The sequence below is a fragment of the Rhinoderma darwinii genome, chromosome 4 (genome assembly GCF_050947455.1).
Source record: "Rhinoderma darwinii isolate aRhiDar2 chromosome 4, aRhiDar2.hap1, whole genome shotgun sequence".
In the NCBI taxonomy this organism is placed as follows: domain Eukaryota; kingdom Metazoa; phylum Chordata; class Amphibia; order Anura; family Rhinodermatidae; genus Rhinoderma; species Rhinoderma darwinii.
The window spans coordinates 32,888,733-32,908,178 of record NC_134690.1 but is presented as its reverse complement, the minus strand read 5'-3'; the positions used below and the strand labels follow the sequence as shown (position 1 = coordinate 32,908,178).

At 41.3% G+C, this 19,446-nt stretch overlaps 1 protein-coding gene across 1 annotated transcript in view; it reads left to right on the top strand.

The window, feature by feature from the left end:
- Positions 1–11,904, top strand: part of FKBP1B (FKBP prolyl isomerase 1B) — a 61,241-nt gene extending 49,337 nt beyond the window's left edge. The window contains exons 3-4 of the mRNA XM_075860990.1: positions 7,340–7,452; positions 9,453–11,904. Coding sequence (XP_075717105.1) covers positions 7,340–7,452; positions 9,453–9,581 — 242 coding nt within the window. The 3' untranslated portion in view covers positions 9,582–11,904. The remainder of the gene's footprint in view (positions 1–7,339; positions 7,453–9,452) is intronic.
- Positions 11,905–19,446: the final 7,542 nt, after the last annotated feature.

The following is a 19,446-nucleotide window of genomic DNA, read 5'->3' as shown; positions in this document are numbered from 1 at the left end:
ACAGGTCCGGTGAAGGCAGTGTTGGAATACCAGTTGAGGGCCAGGTTATACGCTTGTGAGAAGTGAGTTTTCAGTGAACTTTGGGTGGTTTGTAGAATGGAATGAGGGAGAGAGCTCCAGAAAAGAAGGGAAGCATGAGAGAAGTCTTATATGCGAGAGTGTGAGGAGGTGATTAGAGTGGTAAAGAGGAGGTTGCCATGGGTAGAGTGGAGGTTGCACGTAAATTGCTATCGGGAATAAGAGAATAAATATATGCCGGAGTAGAATTAGGTAGGGTTTTGTACGTTAAGGTCAGGAATTTGAATCGGATTCCCTGATAGGTGGCCAGTGGAGGGACTGGCAGCGGGGGTGGTTTTAGAGGAATGAATGAAGAGGTAGACTAATCGAACAGCATAGTTTAGGATAGATTGGAGATGTGCAAGTCTGCTTCTCAGGAGAGAAAAAAAAAGATGGTGTTGCAGTAACGTAGCCAGGATATTATAATTGCCCATTCTAGCTTTTTGGTAGTCGCCTATGTGAGAAAGGAACGGAGACAACGCAAAATGTTTTTGAGTCTGAGATGGCAGGGGGTGAGTGAGTGAGTGAGTGTGTGTGTGGATATGAAGCTTACATGTGAGAAGTGGGCCAAGTCATATGTTACCCCAAGGCAACACATTTGTGTAGAAGAGGATAATAGGACAGATAAGGATATTTCAGGGGTTGTAGCAGATTGTACTGATGGAAAGATTCAGGATAAGAGATGGACATGAAAGAGGATATGGCTATAGTTAGGGACAAAAGATAATAGGGTGTCTAGATTGGGAGTAGAGAGATAGATTTGGGTGTATATAGTGTCTCCATATAGATGAGATGGCCAAGGCCATAAGTGTAAATGGAAAGGAGGGGGGGACCAAGGAGTGATTCTTGTCGTATGTCTATAGAGTTAATGGAGAAGATATTCTACCTTGAGAGATCCAGACCATGGATGACTAATGGGAGAACCTGAAGGAGTAGAGAGTGATTTAGCCAAAAACACATTGTAGCTGGTCAAATAAGGAATTGTCTCTGAGAGAGTTCAGAGTGAATTTGTCTTTTTAAGCTGTTTGGATGAGAATGGGAATTGTAATCTAGGACAGTAGCTAGTGATGGTTAGGGGGTCAAGAAATGGTTTGATTGAGAACAAGAAGATGCCAGTACATAGGGATAGTTCAAAGGGGTTCTACACTTTGGAACATTCCTACTTGTGAGAAAGATCTCTTGACAATACGTTTTTCACAAAGTGTTCCCCAGCGATCATATGTGATCGGTGGGAAACATGGTAGTAAGTGTTCAATTCCTCTGCAGTGCCACCAGAGGGAAAATTAAGTATTACACAGATCTCAATTATATCAATGGGTTTTCTGTGTAATGCAGGACAGGACAGGTCCTCCAGAGCAAGAGACGCTCTTTGTAACCACTTTTCACTCTGGCCAAGAGATGAGAATCCTGAACAGAGGACCCCCCTCTTTTAACTCAGAATTCCATAATAGGGTGCATGAAAATGGGTTTTCTAAACCAGACAACCCCAAAAAAGACTCGTCAGAGTTGGGATGAGAAAATAAGAGGTTAGGAATGAGAGAAGGGGGAATAGGATCCGGAGGGCTGATGTGATGTTGAGGGGAGAATAAGAAAAGGGTATGATATAAGGGAGTGAAACCTGTTATAGAATATGTCAGACCGTTAGAGGGGTCAGAGCAGACCCTTGTGATTGTAGGTAAAACTATATTTCTAGTTCGTTTTTCTTTTCTTTAAATATGTTTCCAGGTCTTTACATTAAAATACAGGGACAGGAGGTGGATGTGGAAGCTGCAGTATGGATTTTAAGGTATTAATACGTTTGTTAGAGTTGCGTAAGAAACGTAGGATTGGCGTGGCATTTCTTAGATCAAATATACATTATGTATCTATACACGGGAGTAGCAGAGCTCAATTTGTCATTGGATGCTTTATATCTTCTATCAATATTAGCATAAAAATGTGAAGTACATCTTAATATCCATGCAAAAGAGTTATGATATAACCGGGGCATGTGGTAGAAACTGACTCAAGATGGTAACCGTGGATGGATCAGCTAAATGTTGGGTTTACTCATACCATGTAGAAGATCAGAATTTGTCCTTTTGGTTAGTACATTATTATAACTCGGAGAATAATTGTTGCCAGATGCACCACCCTATATGAATAGTAAGTTAAAGCAGATATCTAGTTGTGGGCTTAAAATTATATCTCACTACCTATGGGGTAATACTTGCCTGCTATTTGTTTTCATCAGAGTTGGCTATGATGTAGCTCTTACGTTGCCTATAGACATGGATGGGTCCGCTGGCAATCAAGGAATGTAAGCGTCCATTGTTGGCCAAACTCTCACTCGGCCAACAGCTATTTCTGCCAACTCCACTGTAAACATGCATGTTTGGCTGATCTTGCATGTTTATTTCAATGGGGAGATGGTAACAAGACACTGCTAGACTTCTCTGTGGCGTATTTCCTGTGGGACCAAAGGATCAAATCCAACATGCTTGTTCATTCTATCCCCAACCTCTGCCATCGACAGTCGGCAGGCCCCCATACGCCAGAGATCGTTGGCCAATATCGTTAGGTTCATCAAGAAGGCTACAATTTTTTAGTTGCTCTTAGACATCTAGCTGACTGCAGTCTATTGTCTCTTCCCAGAAGATTCCTGTTGTTTTCCCTCTAGATAAGACATGCTGGAGGTGTTTTTCAGCCAATCGTCACATCTGCCCCAAAAGAGAAGGATAGCTTGGCGATCAAAAAAGCTGACTACAACTGTACATCATTCCTGCTGTTGTCTTCTGAGGAGCCCCTGAACAAGTTCTAAGGAACCACAGGTTTTCGAGAAACCCTGGTTCACATCCCCATAGACCCAAACCCTGGTTGGATCTATGGAGATGTCAAAGTCCTTTGGGTGTCCATTCTTGGGGAAAGGGAAGAGGTCTTCAAGCATTTTTCTTGGCAGATGATTTATTTTTTCCCCCACTAAATAAGTAGTGTCTGGAGGTGTCTGGCAGAAATTCAATACTCCCACCTTCATATAGATTAATTTGTCAATGGGTCAAAGGCCCTACTGATGCCTATGGGCATTTGAAAAATATATATGACTTGTGTACGTGTTCTTAGTGACCCTTATGTTTCAATATGTCTAAAAATTAGGTCCAGTATAACTGTACAAGAAAACCTACATAGAGAGCAGGGTCATTGAGCATCAGTAATAGTTCTTCGCAGAAAATGCTGAGCTCACAATTTGCCTGTTACTGTAACTGGGTTGTTTTGGTGAACTTCCTGGATGGAAAGTTCATTGTCTGTGTTATTCAGGAAGATGTTGTCTGGTTTACCTCTCCAGACTGACTGCCAGACTATAGAACTAGAGTAAAAGAAGGAGCGGTGTTCTGCCACCGCTGCATTGAGAATGGTTGATAGGAGCCAGAGGCAATGGAAAATGTGACACACAAACAGTGATGGATATTGTAATGTCTTCCAGTGTAAACCTAATAGTGAACGAAACGTGATTAATCCTTCTACTGTGAAAACGGTGCTGGGAAATATATTCTCTGCATCCTGATGAACTGCAGGTTGTGAAGTTCCAAGGTTTAAAATGGCGCCGCCTTTTGGGGATCATTGACATTACAACTCCTCTTTGTCACAATGTGTCACCCATTGCATTGTCATAAACACATTTCACTGTACTGTATTCATGTACACAAGAGGCAATATTATAGTAGTTGATTTCTTACACATAGGGGGCAGTATTATAGTAGTTATATTCTTGTATATAGGGGCAGTATTATAGTAGTTATATTCTTGTATATATAGGAGGCAGTATTATAGTAGTGATATTCTTGTATATAGGAACAGTATTATAGTAGTTATATTCTTGTACATAGGGGGCAGTATTATAGTAGTTATATTCTTGTATATAGGAGCAATATTATAGTAGTTATATTCTTGTATATAGGGGCAGTATTATAGTAGTTATATTTTTGTACATAGGAGCAGTATTATAGTAGTTATATTCTTGTATATAGGGGGCAGTATTATAGTAGTTATATTCTTGTATATAGGGGACAGTATTATAGTAGTTATATACTTGTACATAGGGGGTAGTAGTATTATAGTAGTGATATTCTTGTGCCAAGGAGGCAGTATTATAGTAGTTATATTCTTGTATATAGGAGGCAGTATTATAGTAGCTATATTCTTGTATGTAGGGGGCAGTATTATAGTAGTTATATTCTTGTATATAGGGGACAGTATTATAGTAGTTATATACTTGTACATAGGGGGTAGTAGTATTATAGTAGTGATATTCTTGTGCCAAGGAGGCAGTATTATAGTAGTTATATTCTTGTATATAGGAGGCAGTATTATAGTAGTTATATTCTTGTACATAGGGGCAGTATTATAGTAGTTATATTCTTGTACATAGGGGCAGTATTATAGTAGTTATATTCTTGTATATAGGGGGCAGAATTATAGTAGTTATATTCTTGTATATAGGAGCAGTATTATAGTAGTTATATTCTTGTACATAGGGGCAGTATTATTGTAGTTATATTCTTGTATATAGGAGCAGTATTATAGTAGTTATATTCTTGTATATAGGGGGCAGTATTATAGTAGTTATATTCTTGTATATAGGGGCAGTATTATAGTAGTTATATTCTTGTATATAGGGGGCAATATTATAGTAGTTATATTCTTGTATATAGGAGCAGTATTATAGTAGTTATATTCTTGTACATAGGGGCAGTATTATAGTAGTTATATTCTTGTATATAGGGGGCAGTATTATAGTAGTTATATTCTTGTATATAGGAGCAGTATTATAGTAGTTATATTCTTGTATATAGGGGGCAGTATTATAGTAGTTATATTCTTGTATATAGGGGGCAGTATTATAGTAGTTATATTCTTGTATATAGGGGGCAATATTATAGTAGTTATATTCTTGTATATAGGAGCAGTATTATAGTAGTTATATTCTTGTATATAGGAGGCAGTATTATAGTGGTTATATTCTTGTATATAGGGGGCAGTATTATAGTAGTTATATTCTTGTACATAGGGGGCAGTATTATAGTAGTTATATTCTTGTATATAGGAGCAGTATTATAGTAGTTATATTCTTGTACATAGGGGACAGTATTATAGTAGTGATATTCTTGTGCATAGGGGGCAGTATTACAGTAGTTATATTCTTGTACATAGGGGGCAGTATTAGGGCAAAGCCCCACGTGGCGGAATTGCTCTTGAATTCCGCTGCAGACACTCCGCAGCGTTAATCCGCAGCGGAGCCGTTTCTCCATTGCCTTCCACTTCTTTTTAGTAGGCTTCGTTTAGGCGTGGCTGAAAATTCCGCTGCGGAGCATAGGCTGCGGTGCGGAATTTGGTGTCCGCAGCATACAATGGATGTTGCGGACCAGTGGCGGACTGGTTGCGGACTCATTGCGGAAGTTCTCCATTGACTTCAAAGGAGATTCTAAATTCCGCAATGAAGTCCGCAGATGTCATGCACATGTTATGTGTGCTGCGGATGCGTCTTGCTTTTTTGACATGACATTTCTTCGTTCTGACTGGACCTATGTATTTCTAGGTCTACAGCCAGACTGAGGAAGTCAATGGGGCTCCCGTAATTACGGGAGCGTTGCTAGGAGACGTCAGTAAATAGTCACTGTCCAGGGTGCTGAAAGAGTTAAGCGATCGGCAGTAACTGTTTCTGCACCCTGGACAGTGACTACCGATCCCAATATACAGCAACCTGTCAAAAAAATAGAAGTTCATACTTACCGAGAACTCCCTGCTTCTGTCTCCAGTCCGGCTTCCCAGGATGACGTTTCAGTCTAAGTGATGGTTGCAGCCAATCACAGGCTGCAGCGGTCACATGGACTGCCGCGTCATCCAGGGAGGTCGGGCTGGATGCCGAAAGAGGGACGCGTCACCAAGACAACGGCCGGTAAGTATGAAATTCTTTTACTTTCACTAGGGAAAGTGCTGTCCCTTCTCTCTATCCTGCACTGATAGAGAGAAGGGAAGCACTTTTACCGCAGTCCGCAGCAGCTAGTCCGCATCAATTTACTGCACATTTTGGGAAGATCCGCCGCAGAATCTGCAACGCAGATTCTGTGCGGCATTGATGCGGACAGCTGCGGAGGAAAACCGCCACGTGGGGCCATGCCCTTATAGTAGTTATTTTCTTGTATACATGGGGCAGTATTATAGTAGTGATATTCTTGTGCATAGGGGGCAGTATTATAGTAGTTATATTCTTGTATATAGGAGGCAGTATTATAGTAGTTATATTCTTGTATATAGGGGTAGTATTATAGTAGTTATATTCTTGTATATAGGGGGCAGTATTATAGTAGTTATATTCTTGTACATAGGTGGCAGTATTATAGTAGTTATATTCTTGTATATAGGAGCAGTATTATAGTAGTTATATTCTTGTATATAGGGGGCAGTATTATAGTAGTTATATTCTTGTATATAGGAGGCAGTATTATAGTAGTTATATTCTTGTATATAGGGGCAGTATTATAGTAGTTATATTCTTGTATATAGGGGCAGTATTATAGTAGTTATATTCTTGTATATAGGGGGCAGTATTATAGTAGTTATATTCTTGCACATACGGGGCAGTATAATAGTAGTTATATTCTTGTATATAGGGTCTGTATTATAGTAGTAATATTCTTGCACATAGGAGCAGTATTATAGTAGTTATATTCTTGTATATAGGGGCAGTATTATAGTAGTTATATTCTTGTATATAGGAGCAGTATTATAGTAGTTATATTCTTGTATATAGGGGGCAGTATTATAGTAGTTATATTCTTGTACATAGGGGTAGTATTATAGTAGTTATATTCTTGTATATAGGGAGCAGTATTATAGTAGTTATATTCTTGTATATAGAGAGTAGTAGTATAGTAGTTATATTCTTGTATATAGGATGCAGCATTATAGTAGTTATATTCTTGTATATAGGGGGCAGTATTATAGTAGTTATATTCTTGTACATAGGGAGCAGAATTATAGTAGTTATATTCTTGTATACATGGGGCAGTATTATAGTAGTGATATTCTTGTGCATAGGGGGCAGTATTACAGTAGTTATATAGTCTAGTTAGTACATAGGAGGCATTGTTACACTGTAGGTGTTGGTGCTGATCTAGTCTGGACATCTACCACTGTTGTCTTTTTATAAGATGTGTGATCATATTCCTCTTGCATTTTTCTGACTGGCGTCCTTGCTATTTGCAAATATGATTAAAATTGTTTTTTAAATTGTATGACATTTCAGGTATGCTGCAAAACGGGAAGAAGTTCGATTCATCCAGAGACCGAAACAAGCCTTTTAAATTTCGGTTAGGACGGCAGGAAGTGATTAAAGGATGGGATGACGGCATCGCACAGGTACGCTAGATCCTACAAACCCACCCCTTCATCTGCATTTCAGCACATAACAAAAAATAGTTTTTCATCTCTCAATTGTTATTTTTTAAAATTAAAGCGCTCCTAGGAGGATAAAGAAATTTTCAGTTATTATTTTCCATAAAAAGCACGACTCGTCTATGGGCTGTGTCTGGTATTGCAGCATTCACAAAAATGGAGGTGAGATGCAATACCAAACACGGCGCATGGACAAGAGACTAGAGAAAAAAAAATAAGTTTTAAAAAAAAAAAAAAACATCAACTCGATGGGCTGTGGTGCAAACGGCCTCAGTTTTTTTTAAATGAATACTAGTTTTCCATGCCATGCACCTGACTATGTACATTTCGGCCTGTAATATGGTGTGCAAAAAGGACATATATTAAAGGCCATATAGCTCCGTGTGAGATGCTGTATACAGGAAACCGTATACCCACAATCACAGTTTTTTGTCCGATTATACAGCATCAGTATACCGCCATATTTTTAGACAGTGGTTTGCATGGTCCTTTTGAAATACAGTTAAACTCTATACCTGAACTATCTAGCCCAAAAATGAGGTAAATGGAGTCTTTTCTTTTATAGCCTTTTTCCTGCTAAATCTCCAGTGACTTTATCCGTGCTGGACGGCGCTTTCCTCATTATCTCCTCACTGTTTTATTCCATTGACATGGTAATGCTGTCTAGTATGTGCCCTACTTCTCCTCTCAGCGTCTTATTCCAGATGCCTCTAATGACCTTTAGAAATCCTGGCATCTGTTCGGGATGTTGTAAGGGGTTTTAGTTTTTTTTGCAGTATGTGTCATAGCTATTGAGCCATAAGAGGAGACAAATTTTAAGGTCAATACGACATGGACTACCACCATATTCTGGCTGGTTATGACCCAGTAAAACAAAATTAAAGTATATCTCCACTTACTGAACATTGGTGGTAATTCATTAGTCATTCTACACCAGTTTTCTGTCGAAAGGAAAGTCGCAAACGGCCAAAAAGTCAAAATTTTCAACTTTTGGCCAGTTTACACCGCTCAAAAAGTGGGCAAGGCTTGTACTCTGGAAACTGGCATAAATTATAGCGGAAATCTATGCTAGCTCCTAGCTGATGTAGACTTCACTCTGTGGGGCATAACAAGGTAGAGGCCCATGCCAGGCCCTATACCGCCTTCTGATACACATCTGCTAGTTGCATCAGCCTTGGTGGCCACAGTTCTCTCCATTGGGAGTTGCGGGCAGAACCAAGCACGCAGCCTCTGCTCTTTCCCTAACTCCCATATACGTCGACAGAGAGAACTGTGTGCAAGTGTGGCCACGTCTCCATTGAGGCTAAAGCAGCTGGAGGCCATTTTGCATTGGCAAAGAAGGGTAAGCTCTGGAACCCCCACCATGGGATATGCCATTGATGATTCAGAAAGGAGCTCTCAATTTTCGTGGCATTCTCCATCGGACTCCGTATGTACAGGAAAAAGGAAGCATTAGAGGAGAATATCTCTGTACACACGGAGTCCATACGAAAGCAGCGTCCGTGACCCGTGCCAGTGTGCATAAGCCCTTACACAGGGAAGGCTGAGCTGCATTCATTGATAATCTGTTATCTAGAAATGGGCGTAAATGCATCGTTCACTTGGGCTTTCATGTGTCACGATTATTCTTGGTGTTTGCTGAGCTGTGAGAAGACGGTACTTTGTCGGGTATATTTAGAGATGACTACACGCCTCCTGTCCCCAATGTGGCACCAATATAAATGATGCTGCTATTTTTATATCGTAATATAAAATATTTTATAGCTGCTCCCTATGTGTATTTTCATCTCCGCTTCATTATAGCCTGGACGGCTCCTGCTATTATAAGCAGTGTATGAATCATGGGTGACTAGCGTCTAAGAAACTTTTTCAAAAATAGCTTATGAGATGTTAAGGGGGGGAGTTGAATCGCCCATATTGACTAAATGTTACGTTGACTGATCTTTCTGCTCTTTCTTCTCCAGATGAGCTTGGGTCAGCGAGCAAAATTGACCTGCACACCAGATGTTGCATACGGAGCCACCGGACACCCAGGAGTCATCCCTCCCAACGCTACTTTGGTTTTTGATGTGGAGCTTTTGAAGATTGAGTGAACGTATACAAGGGCAGGCTGAAAAAAAGATCTCCAAAACCATTATCCACCTCTTCCTTTAACTGGCCACCACCACCCTCAATGCTGGAGAAGTTGACGAGATTGAATAGGGTTACTTCAGCAGAAAGGGGCCACACAAGTCTTCACATTAAACCATGGCGCTGTCAAAGGAGACTGCATTGGCTTCCATTGCAGTCTTCTCTGGCATTATTATAACAGGACTTCGGAATTTATGGTCTTCTCATGTAGGTCAATTTTAGCAATGAATCCAGGTAGGCTCTCACCAAGGTCATTGAGCTATGAAGAACTCATTGACCTCCCATCGTATCTTTATCATCTAGATCAGTGATACTTTTTAGAACCGGTTCATTCTCAAGATATTTGAAGACCTTCCAAATCACATACATTCCACAAAGTTACTGTACACAACTTTTCACTGTTCAGAGTGTCCGTAGGTTAGTGATATATTGGTGGTTTTATTCATTGGCTGTTTATAGGCGTGAATTTATCTACCATGTGCTTTCATCACAAAACCTTTCATATATGAATGTATTTAATGTGTGGCCGGTTTGAAGCCAGCAAGAAATGAAAACCATCTGCTGCTGATCCTTAAAGTCCTCCTATTCTTGGCAACTAAAAGAGGCAGTCCCGAAAAATTAAGATCAAATGGCATCAACCGGTGTAGTTGATTTACTTCTATTAAAAAAAAAAGTGGAAAGTCTTCAAAACGATTTAATTTTTTTTTAATTTTTTATTTAATTTTAAATATAGCCACCCAGTCCTGAATATAGGATTACATAATTTTTTTGTTTTGCTGTATAAAATTAGTTTATTTGCTTTAGAGTGGTCCTGCTTAATTTAATGCACAATATTTATATTTCAGACGTGAATTTTTTTTAAAAATTGTTTCAAATAAATAACCAATTTTAATACAGTTTTGAAGACTAAAAAAATGAAAAAAAAATACCTCCAAAAATTTGCCAAAGGGGCTGCCTCTTTAAAGGGCCTTAAGGAAAACTACCTAAGTTACTTTATTTTTTTTCTCAATACATTCATCCACGTATCTTCCCAGATCTTGGCCTCAGCCCAGAAAAGAAAAAAAAGAAACAAAATAATAAGAAAAAAAAATTAATCCGCCCCACAAGAAGGGGGCGCTCATTGCTGTTATTGTCATTTTATTTTCTTAAGTGGTGTCTGTGTTTTTTGTCTTGAAGCTTAAAAACTTTGTTGATTTCTTGAAGAAGACAAGAAAAGGAAAAAAAAAACAACAACTACAACCACAAATAAGTCTGCTAGTTTGGCTCTTACACTCTCTAAGTTGTACATTTTGTTAAGCATTTCCTTCCAGTAGGGTAAATGGTTTCTGGCAATTGGGTGTTAATGGAAGTAGCCGTCTTGTGTAGTTAACCAATAGTCATGAGAACACAAGCTCGGGCTCCTGTTACTTTAAAATGTAAATCCAGGCCATAAATTCCACCTTACTCTGTCCAAAAACAGCGCCACTCTTACTAGTTGGCTGTGTCTGGTACTGAAACTCACATTCGAATGGATTGTGCTCAGCTGTAATACCCGTCACAGCCCATGGACAAGAGTGGCGCTGTTTTTTTGTGGGAAAAAAATAGCCTTTTTATAAAATCTTCTAAAACCCCTTTTGAGTTGGCATTTTCCAATATGTTCCAACCGATAAAACAGATTTCCATTGGTTGGGAACAATCATTATAGAGACCCCAGTTATAGGTATGGGGACTGTTTTTTGGTCGCATCATCAGTGTGGCCAAGGGCACATTCACATGACTATTTTTGGTCTGTTTCATATATTTCCTGCTGATTTCATTAGAGGACAGAGTAGGACATATGGGGACCCTAAGCGCTAGAACGAATAACGTAACTTAGTTTCTCAGGGTTCAGTGACTAAAAATTGCTGCTCAACCATGTCAATTGGTTCAACCAACAAAATGGCTTCCTCCAAAGTATGTGGGGACAGGGGCCAAAAATGAATTCCTGAGTAAAGCGCTCCGAGGGCCCGTCTGGAAGCAGGATCCTTTAATTTGCATGTGGCATAATTCACACTACAAAAAAATAAAATAATAATCAAGATAAAGCCCACTGCCTTACAGTACACTTAGGAAAGGAGGTGCTCGGGGGACGTTCTCCGCACATTCTGCGCACAAATGGGCATTAGCTAACGGTTATCTGCTGTATCACACGACTCAGTCCTGTAAGTCTTGCTTGCTGCTGATCTAAAGAGAGCCTCTCCTTTAACTACGTATACAGATCTATATATATATATATTACAAAGAAGAATAAATTTTAAAAAAATCCTCGCTGCTTTGTAGGTGTGTTTATTATTTCATTATTTTTTTTTTACTTTTTTGAAAATTTTGACTATTGGTTTAGTTTGCATTTTTTTGTCTTTTTGCCACTAAAGATTTCTTTCTGGATTACAAAACACTCTCTAATTGGTCTTTGCACAAGATGGAAGGTTGGTTGGAATCAATAGACCATCAGTTTAAAGGGACACTTTGGGTTCTCCAGAGCAAGAGCCGCCCTTCAGGCCGGGTTCCCACGTAGCGTAAATGCGGCGGGAATTTTGCAGCATTTACAGTAGCAGCAAAGTGGATGAGATTCAAAAAATCTCATGCCCACGCTGCGGAAAAATAAACTTACCTGTGGTGTGGAATTTAATTCCGCAGCATGTCAATTTATGCTGCGTTTTTGTTGATTTTCCATTGCAAAACCTGCAACAGAAAGCCGAGTGTTGCGACTTTTGCGGCTTATTCACATCGATTACGCTGCAAAAAGCGCAACTACGGAAAAATCAAAACCATAATTACCCAAAACATCCTTCTTCTTCCTGCAGTCCAGCCTCCTGGGATGACGTTGTATCCCATGTGACCGCTGCAGCCAATCACCGGCTGTAGCGGCAGTCACATGGGATAATAGGTCATCCCTGGAGGCCGGCCTGGATGACGTCAGAGGGCCGGCCTCCTGGGATGACGTTACATCATATGTGACTGCCGCTGCAGCTGATCACAGGCTGCAGCAGTCATTCAGGCTGCAGCGTCATCCAAGGTGGCCGGACCGGACTGAACAGGACGGACGCGTCGCCATAACAATGGGTTACTTAAGCATGAGCGTTTTTTTACCGCTGCTTTCCGCAGCGGAAATTTAGTCCAAAAAAACGCACCACAATGTGGTGCGGTTTTCGGACAGAATGTACTGTGGGTTCCAGGTCAGATACGCTGCGTGGTTTTTACGCAGCGTATCCGCCCCGTGGTAACTCGGCCTTACAGTGGCAGACTGCTCTGGGTTTATGAAGTAAGGTCCCTATTGATGGCCTCCCCCTCCATTTCCTCAAAATGCCTTAGAATGGAAAAACTGATACACTGTACTATGTCTAGTGCAGGGCCTGGGGGCGGAGCATGACAAAAGGATCATCTCTTTGGTGTTCTTTGAATCCCTGTGTCATGCACCGCCCCTCTCAGGCCCTGCACTTTGGCTAATGCAGTTTATCTGTTTTTGTCTAGAATTGACGTTCTAGAATGTTTCTAAATTTTAAATCATAATTGTGTTAAAAAGGAAAGGTCCTATTTTAAAGGACGTGGATATAATTGTGCGAACTCCAGGGAGGGCCCAAGAAAACCCAGCCTGACACTGTCATAGCACCGACCCAGATCTGAAAATATGAAAACCTTAGTAATAATATAATCTGGTCCTTCTGCATAACAAAGTGTGTGAGTATGTATGTATGTGTGTGTGTGTGTGTGTGTGTGTGTGTGTGTGTGTGTGTGTGTGTGTGTGTGAGTATGTATGTATGTGTGTGTGTGTGTGTGTGTGTGTGTGTGTGTGTGTGTGTATGTGTGTGTGTGTGTGTGTGTGTGTGTGTGTGTGTGTGTGTGTGTGTGTGTGAGTATGTATGTATGTGTGTGTGTGTGTGTGTGTGTGTGTGTGTGTGTGTATGTGTGTGTGTGTGTGTGTGTGTGTGTGTGTGTGTGTGTGTATATATATATATATATAATGAAAAAATTGGAGCAGCACTGTAGCGGATGAGCCTCACGTCCGGTACTAAGCTTCAGAGGAGCGACCCCCTCCTCACAGTAGTAGAAGAAATGGCGAGAAACCAACACTCGACTCTTGCCATTTCTTATATATACAGGGTGGGCCATTTATATGGATACACCTAAATAAAATGGGAATGGTTGGTGATATTAACTTCCTGTTTGTGGCACATTAGTATATGGGAGGGGGGAAACTTTTCAAGCTGGGTGTTGACCATGGCGGCCATTTTGAAGTCGGACATTTTGTATCCAACTTTAGTTTTTTCAATGGGAAGAGGGTCATGTGACACATCAAACTTATCGAGAATTTCACAAGAAAAACAATGGTGTGCTTGGTTTTAACGTTACTTTATTCTTTCATGAGTTATTTACAAGTTTCTGACCACTTATAAAATGTGTTCAAAGTGCTGCCCATTGTGTTGGATTGTCAATGCAACCCTTTTCTCCCACTCTTCACACACTGATAGCAACACCGCAGAAGAAATGCTAGCACAGGCTTCCAGTATCCGTAGTTTCAGTTGCTGCACATCTCGTATCTTCACAGCATAGACAATTACCTTCAGATGACCCCAAAGATAAAAGTCTAAGGGGGTCAGATCGGGAGACCTAGGGGACCATTCAACTGGCCCACGACGACCAATCCACTTTCCAGGAAACTGTTCATCTAGGAATGCTCGGACCTGACACCCATAATGACATAAATAACTCATGAAAGAATAAAGTAATGTTAAAACCAAGCACACCATTGTTTTTCTTGTGAAATTCTCGATAAGTTTGATGTGTCACATGACCCTCTTCCCATTGAAAAAACTAAAGTTGGATACAAAATGGCCGACTTCAAAATGGCCGCCATGGTCAACACCCAGCTTGAAAAGTTTCCCCCCTCCCATATACTAATGTGCCACAAACAGGAAGTTAATATCACCAACCATTCCCATTTTATTTAGGTGTATCCATATAAATGGCCCACCCTGTATACATATTTATATTATTATGGGATAACTCCATTCACCATGTACCTCTGTTGCTTAGTTTTAATGTCCCTTGAAAAGGCTCTGGTGCCTGAAGAGGCCCAAAGGCCGCCTGCCACATGAGGAGGCACCAATATTATAAATAACACATGTTAAGCCCTATTAAGAAATGTTGCACTGGGGCCCAAGAGATCTTCAATTGTTTGCCGGGTATACGGGTTCTGTTGTAACGCACATGCGCGGCCCCTGTTATCTCGAGAACATCAAGGACCGTGAGAACAGCAGGGACCGTGAGAACAGCAGGGACCACGCATGCGCGTTACGGTCTGTGCAGCAGAACAGCCCATACACGGCACGTCACAAGTGACGTGTCGTATACCCGGCAAAGAATTGAAGATCAACAAAGCGGCCAGAGCAGAGAGTGACGTCACCCATCAAGTACCCCACGGCAGGATCTGGAAACGGGGCCACTTTGGAAAATGTAAGAATATTACAAATGTATTTACATTTATAAATTACAAGCATTAATACAAAGTCATTAAATCTCGGACAACCCCTTTAAGTTTCTGGCTAAAGCCAAGAGCCATGTCCAGCCCAGCTCTTAAAGGGGTCTTTTGCTTTGGACAAACCCTTTTGGTTAGTATGGTGCCCCAATTATAAGATGATCTCACAGAGTGTCTCGCTGCTGGGACTACAGCAATCGACTGTAATCTTGCGGTGCTATTTCGCTGCAGTGCCACCACAGGAGAAATTAGGCATTACACAATTCTTTATGAAATTGCGCCCTGGACACTTTCCTGGACTTCTAGTTACCTTGTTAGTTCCCTTGTAATTGTCATAGTTTTTGTATAGCTTTTATATTCGAAGTAACACCCTATTTTTGTAATTAACATGCGCCACTGATATCAATAATTCAGGTATCCACGTAGAATTTAACCCTATCCTGGCTGAGGTCTGTTGACACATAATGTACAGGAGGAGATGACTGTAGTTGTATGGAGGAAATACTGCTCTCCATAGTGTTGTATAATGATATAGGAACTGTCCGTACCCACTAACATTTGGAAATGATGCACCCACCCTCCCCTTGTAGTGATAAAATAGACGCAGGAAATTTTTTAAGACATATCATAGGAGGTGCCCACATTTTTTTACATGACAAAGGTGTTCCCCTTTCAGTGTTTCAGTCTGGTTCAGGCCTCGTTTACACGTGCGTGATATACGTGCGTGCGATGCGCGTGCTTTTCACGCGTGTCGTACGCACCTATATTACTCTATGGGGCAGTGCAGACAGTCCGTGAGTTTTGTGCAGCGTGTGTCCGCTGCGTAAAACTCACATGTTCTATATTTCCGCGTTTTTCGCGCATCACGCACCCATTGAAGTGAATGGGTGTGTGAAAACCACGCAGGTCGCATGGAAGCACTTCCGTGCGAACAGAGTGATTCGCGCGACAGCTGTCAAACTCTGAATGTAAACAGAAAAGCACCACGTGCTTTTGTTTACAAACATCCAAACGGAGTGTCATAATGATGGCGGCTGCGCGAAAATCACGCGGCCGCGCATCATACACTGATAACACACGCAGCTGTTAAGTGCCTTTTGCGCACGCAAAATGCAACGTTTTTTGCGTGCGCAAAACGCACACGCTCGTGTAAATGAGGCCTCAAACTGAGTTTTTTGCAGGCAGAAAATCTGGCTCAAAATTCCGTTTGGAAGTTTGAGCCAGAATTTCCTTTCCCTGCACGCCGATTTTCGCTGCGTTTTTCGCACACGGCCATTCGGCACCGCGGGCAAAAAACACAGCGAAATACGCTTTCTCTGCCTCCCATTGATGTCAATGGGAGGTCAGAGACGTAAAAGCCCGAAGATAGGGCATGTCGCTTCTTTGTCCCGAGAGATGGTTTTTCCGCTCGCGAGAAAAAACGCCTCTGCCTCTGATTGAAATCAATGGGAGGCATTTTCGGACGTTTTTTGACGCAGTTTCCGCATCAAAAAACGTGTCAAAAAAACTCTGTGTGAACTGACTTGCTCCCTGAGAACTTGCCACAAATGCCCCCAGATGCAAATCCAATTTTCTGCTGAACTGAAGGAAATCAATAAACTAGTATTAGGATTTTTGGTGGTAAAGACCAAAGGAATTCATTCCTTTACTGACAATATTAACACACTTGGAGATTCAAACTTGGCTGTCTGCTAGATGATCCATTAATGATATCAATAGATACCATATTTTATCTATATCTATTAAAGGGGTTGTACACAGTTAGAAAAACAAGGCTGTTTTCTTCTAAAAAGAGCGCCACAGCTGTCCGCAGGTTGTTTGTGGTATTGCAGCTCAGTCCTAATCACTTCAATGAAGCCAAACTGCAATAACAAGCACAAACCATGGACAGGTGTGGCGCTGTTTCTGGGATAAAGCAGTTATGTTTATGTAAACCTGTACAACCCCTTTAAGGGAAGACTATTTTACTTCTTGATTTTAAAGATATGTATTAGCATATAAATGATCCTCTGTCTTATTATGACACAAGCTGTTGCTAGGCAACACTCAATGTGCCCTAGCAACAGACTGAGTGTACAGGTCCTTCCTAGGCTCCCAGGGCTTACCCAGTCCCTGATTGTATCTCCGGGAGGCCCCTATTGATCAAGTCACTCTTGAATGTGGCGATCAAAGGGTGAAAAGCCAGGGATCGAAGGTTCCTCCGATCCCGGCCATTACAGCAAGACCATGAGTCTGCATACAGAGATAGCTGTCAATCACTGAGTAGGACCGCCCACTGGACTCCTAAGCCCAAGATGAAAAGACCATTAAAAGCCTAAAATCCAACATTTACTAAATCTTTTCCCACAGAACTATAGAACAATCCGCGCCGCACCTCCTGCTCTATACATGCTGCACACAGACCGGACACCATATTCAACATAACAGGTTCCCTTTAAGGGGTTAATCAATCCATTTGCGGGTGATTTCCCATTAAACCTGTGTGGTTTGCGGCGTTCTTACCAGTACAATATAATAACACAGGAGAATGTCAGCCGCAGCCACTTGTAGTAATAATAGCGCAGCCGCCTTTATGTCACGCTGCCCTTCAGATACTGCCTGACACCTCTCCTATTCGCGGCAGCCGCTTCTTGTATCGTCATTGTATTCCCATTTAATAGATAGCAGTCGCCTGTCAGCCCCGTGTCATCCTCCTCACCTGCCATTTTCTATACTGTGGAAATAATTAGTTATATTATACAGACACGTTTTTCTTTCTTCTGCGCGGCTGCACGACAATGCATTTTGCCACTGCTATTTATGTTTTCCGATAACAGCCTCCCCTGCAGCCATTAACCCTATAAGGTCCAGTAGGATACAGATACTGCAGATGTTTAGTCTTCTTAACTTGGCTTAATGTAGTCCTGGGTCCTGTAATTCCATGTTGCTTTTTTTTAATAGGACACATTTTTCAAAATTTTTGGGTGTTTTTTTAATTTTCCATGGCACTATATATATATAGAACATTTTGAAAAATTGCTATCTCCACATTGGTCACTGAGCCGTTCTTGACACTTTTCAGCTTGTGCTGTGTACACCGGGGGCAGGGGCAGGGTCAGCGTCATATCATCATTATTATCATCAGAGGGCAGGATTACAATGAAAGGTAACACCTCTATGATAAAGCTGGAGGCAGATGATATAGGATACAACATGATCATAGGGGATGGGGATGAGGACAGCTCCCCCTCCCCCTCCCCACACATGTCACAGAGCACGCTCACTACACTCTCCGATGAAAGTCCATGAGTCATTTCCGGACTGAATTTTCTTATGTCCAGGTACTGGACTGCTGTAAAGCAAATCTCTGGCACTGCTGCTGCAGCCATGGCTACCCCCATAATCACGTAAAGAATATAGAATAAAATTATTCTTGATATTGATCCCTTGTTAAGATTATATAACTATTGAATGACATTACCAGTAGGGGCGGGGCTGTGACAACCTCTCACTCATTTAATTTATGGATTTAGTAATAGTATGGCTGGAGTATAAGGGTATGTTCACAAGACAGCGTCCGTAACGGCTGAAATTACGGGGATATTTTCAGGAGGAAACATCCCCGTAATTTCAGCCGTAACGGCATGTGCAGACACTTGAACGCCGCGTCAGTTACGGACATAATTGCCGCTGCTATTCATTGGAGTCAATTACTCCAATTACTCCAATTACGGCCAAAGAAGTGACAGGTCACTTCTTTGACGCGGGCGTCTATTTACGCGCCGTCATTTGAATTACCCTTTAATGGGTCTATACATAAAACACTTTAGCACCCTGCGTGTCCTCATCATTTCTCTTTTACAGCCTAGTACATGGCATCAACTCTATTGTACCTGGTGGATGTAGTATCATGTCCACCTGGTCATCTTGTACCCTTTTTAAAAGGTGCCAATCAATGGTGCCCCTTTTACATGATATAATACCATTCAAATGGAAACTTTAAAAAAAATGACTACTAAAGAAAGTACTTAAATATACCACAAGTGATTACTACCAGGACAACTCTCCTATTGTATTGTCTTGATCACAAGGTCAACACGTACGGAAAGCTTCATCTCATCACAAAGTGGAACTGATGGCTGAAATTTCACGACTGGGGAAATTGCCATATTTTATCTGAAACGGGTAGCTGTATTCTATGGATATCGCTGTCATAGACACGGATGTTGCCATAGCTTCAGACTACCACCGTTGTACAGGAGCAGGGCTGGCCTTAGGGTAGATGGCGCCCCGTGCGAAATTATCTTTCGGCGCCCCACGCCATTATAAATAATGCCCCATAAAAAAGCATAATT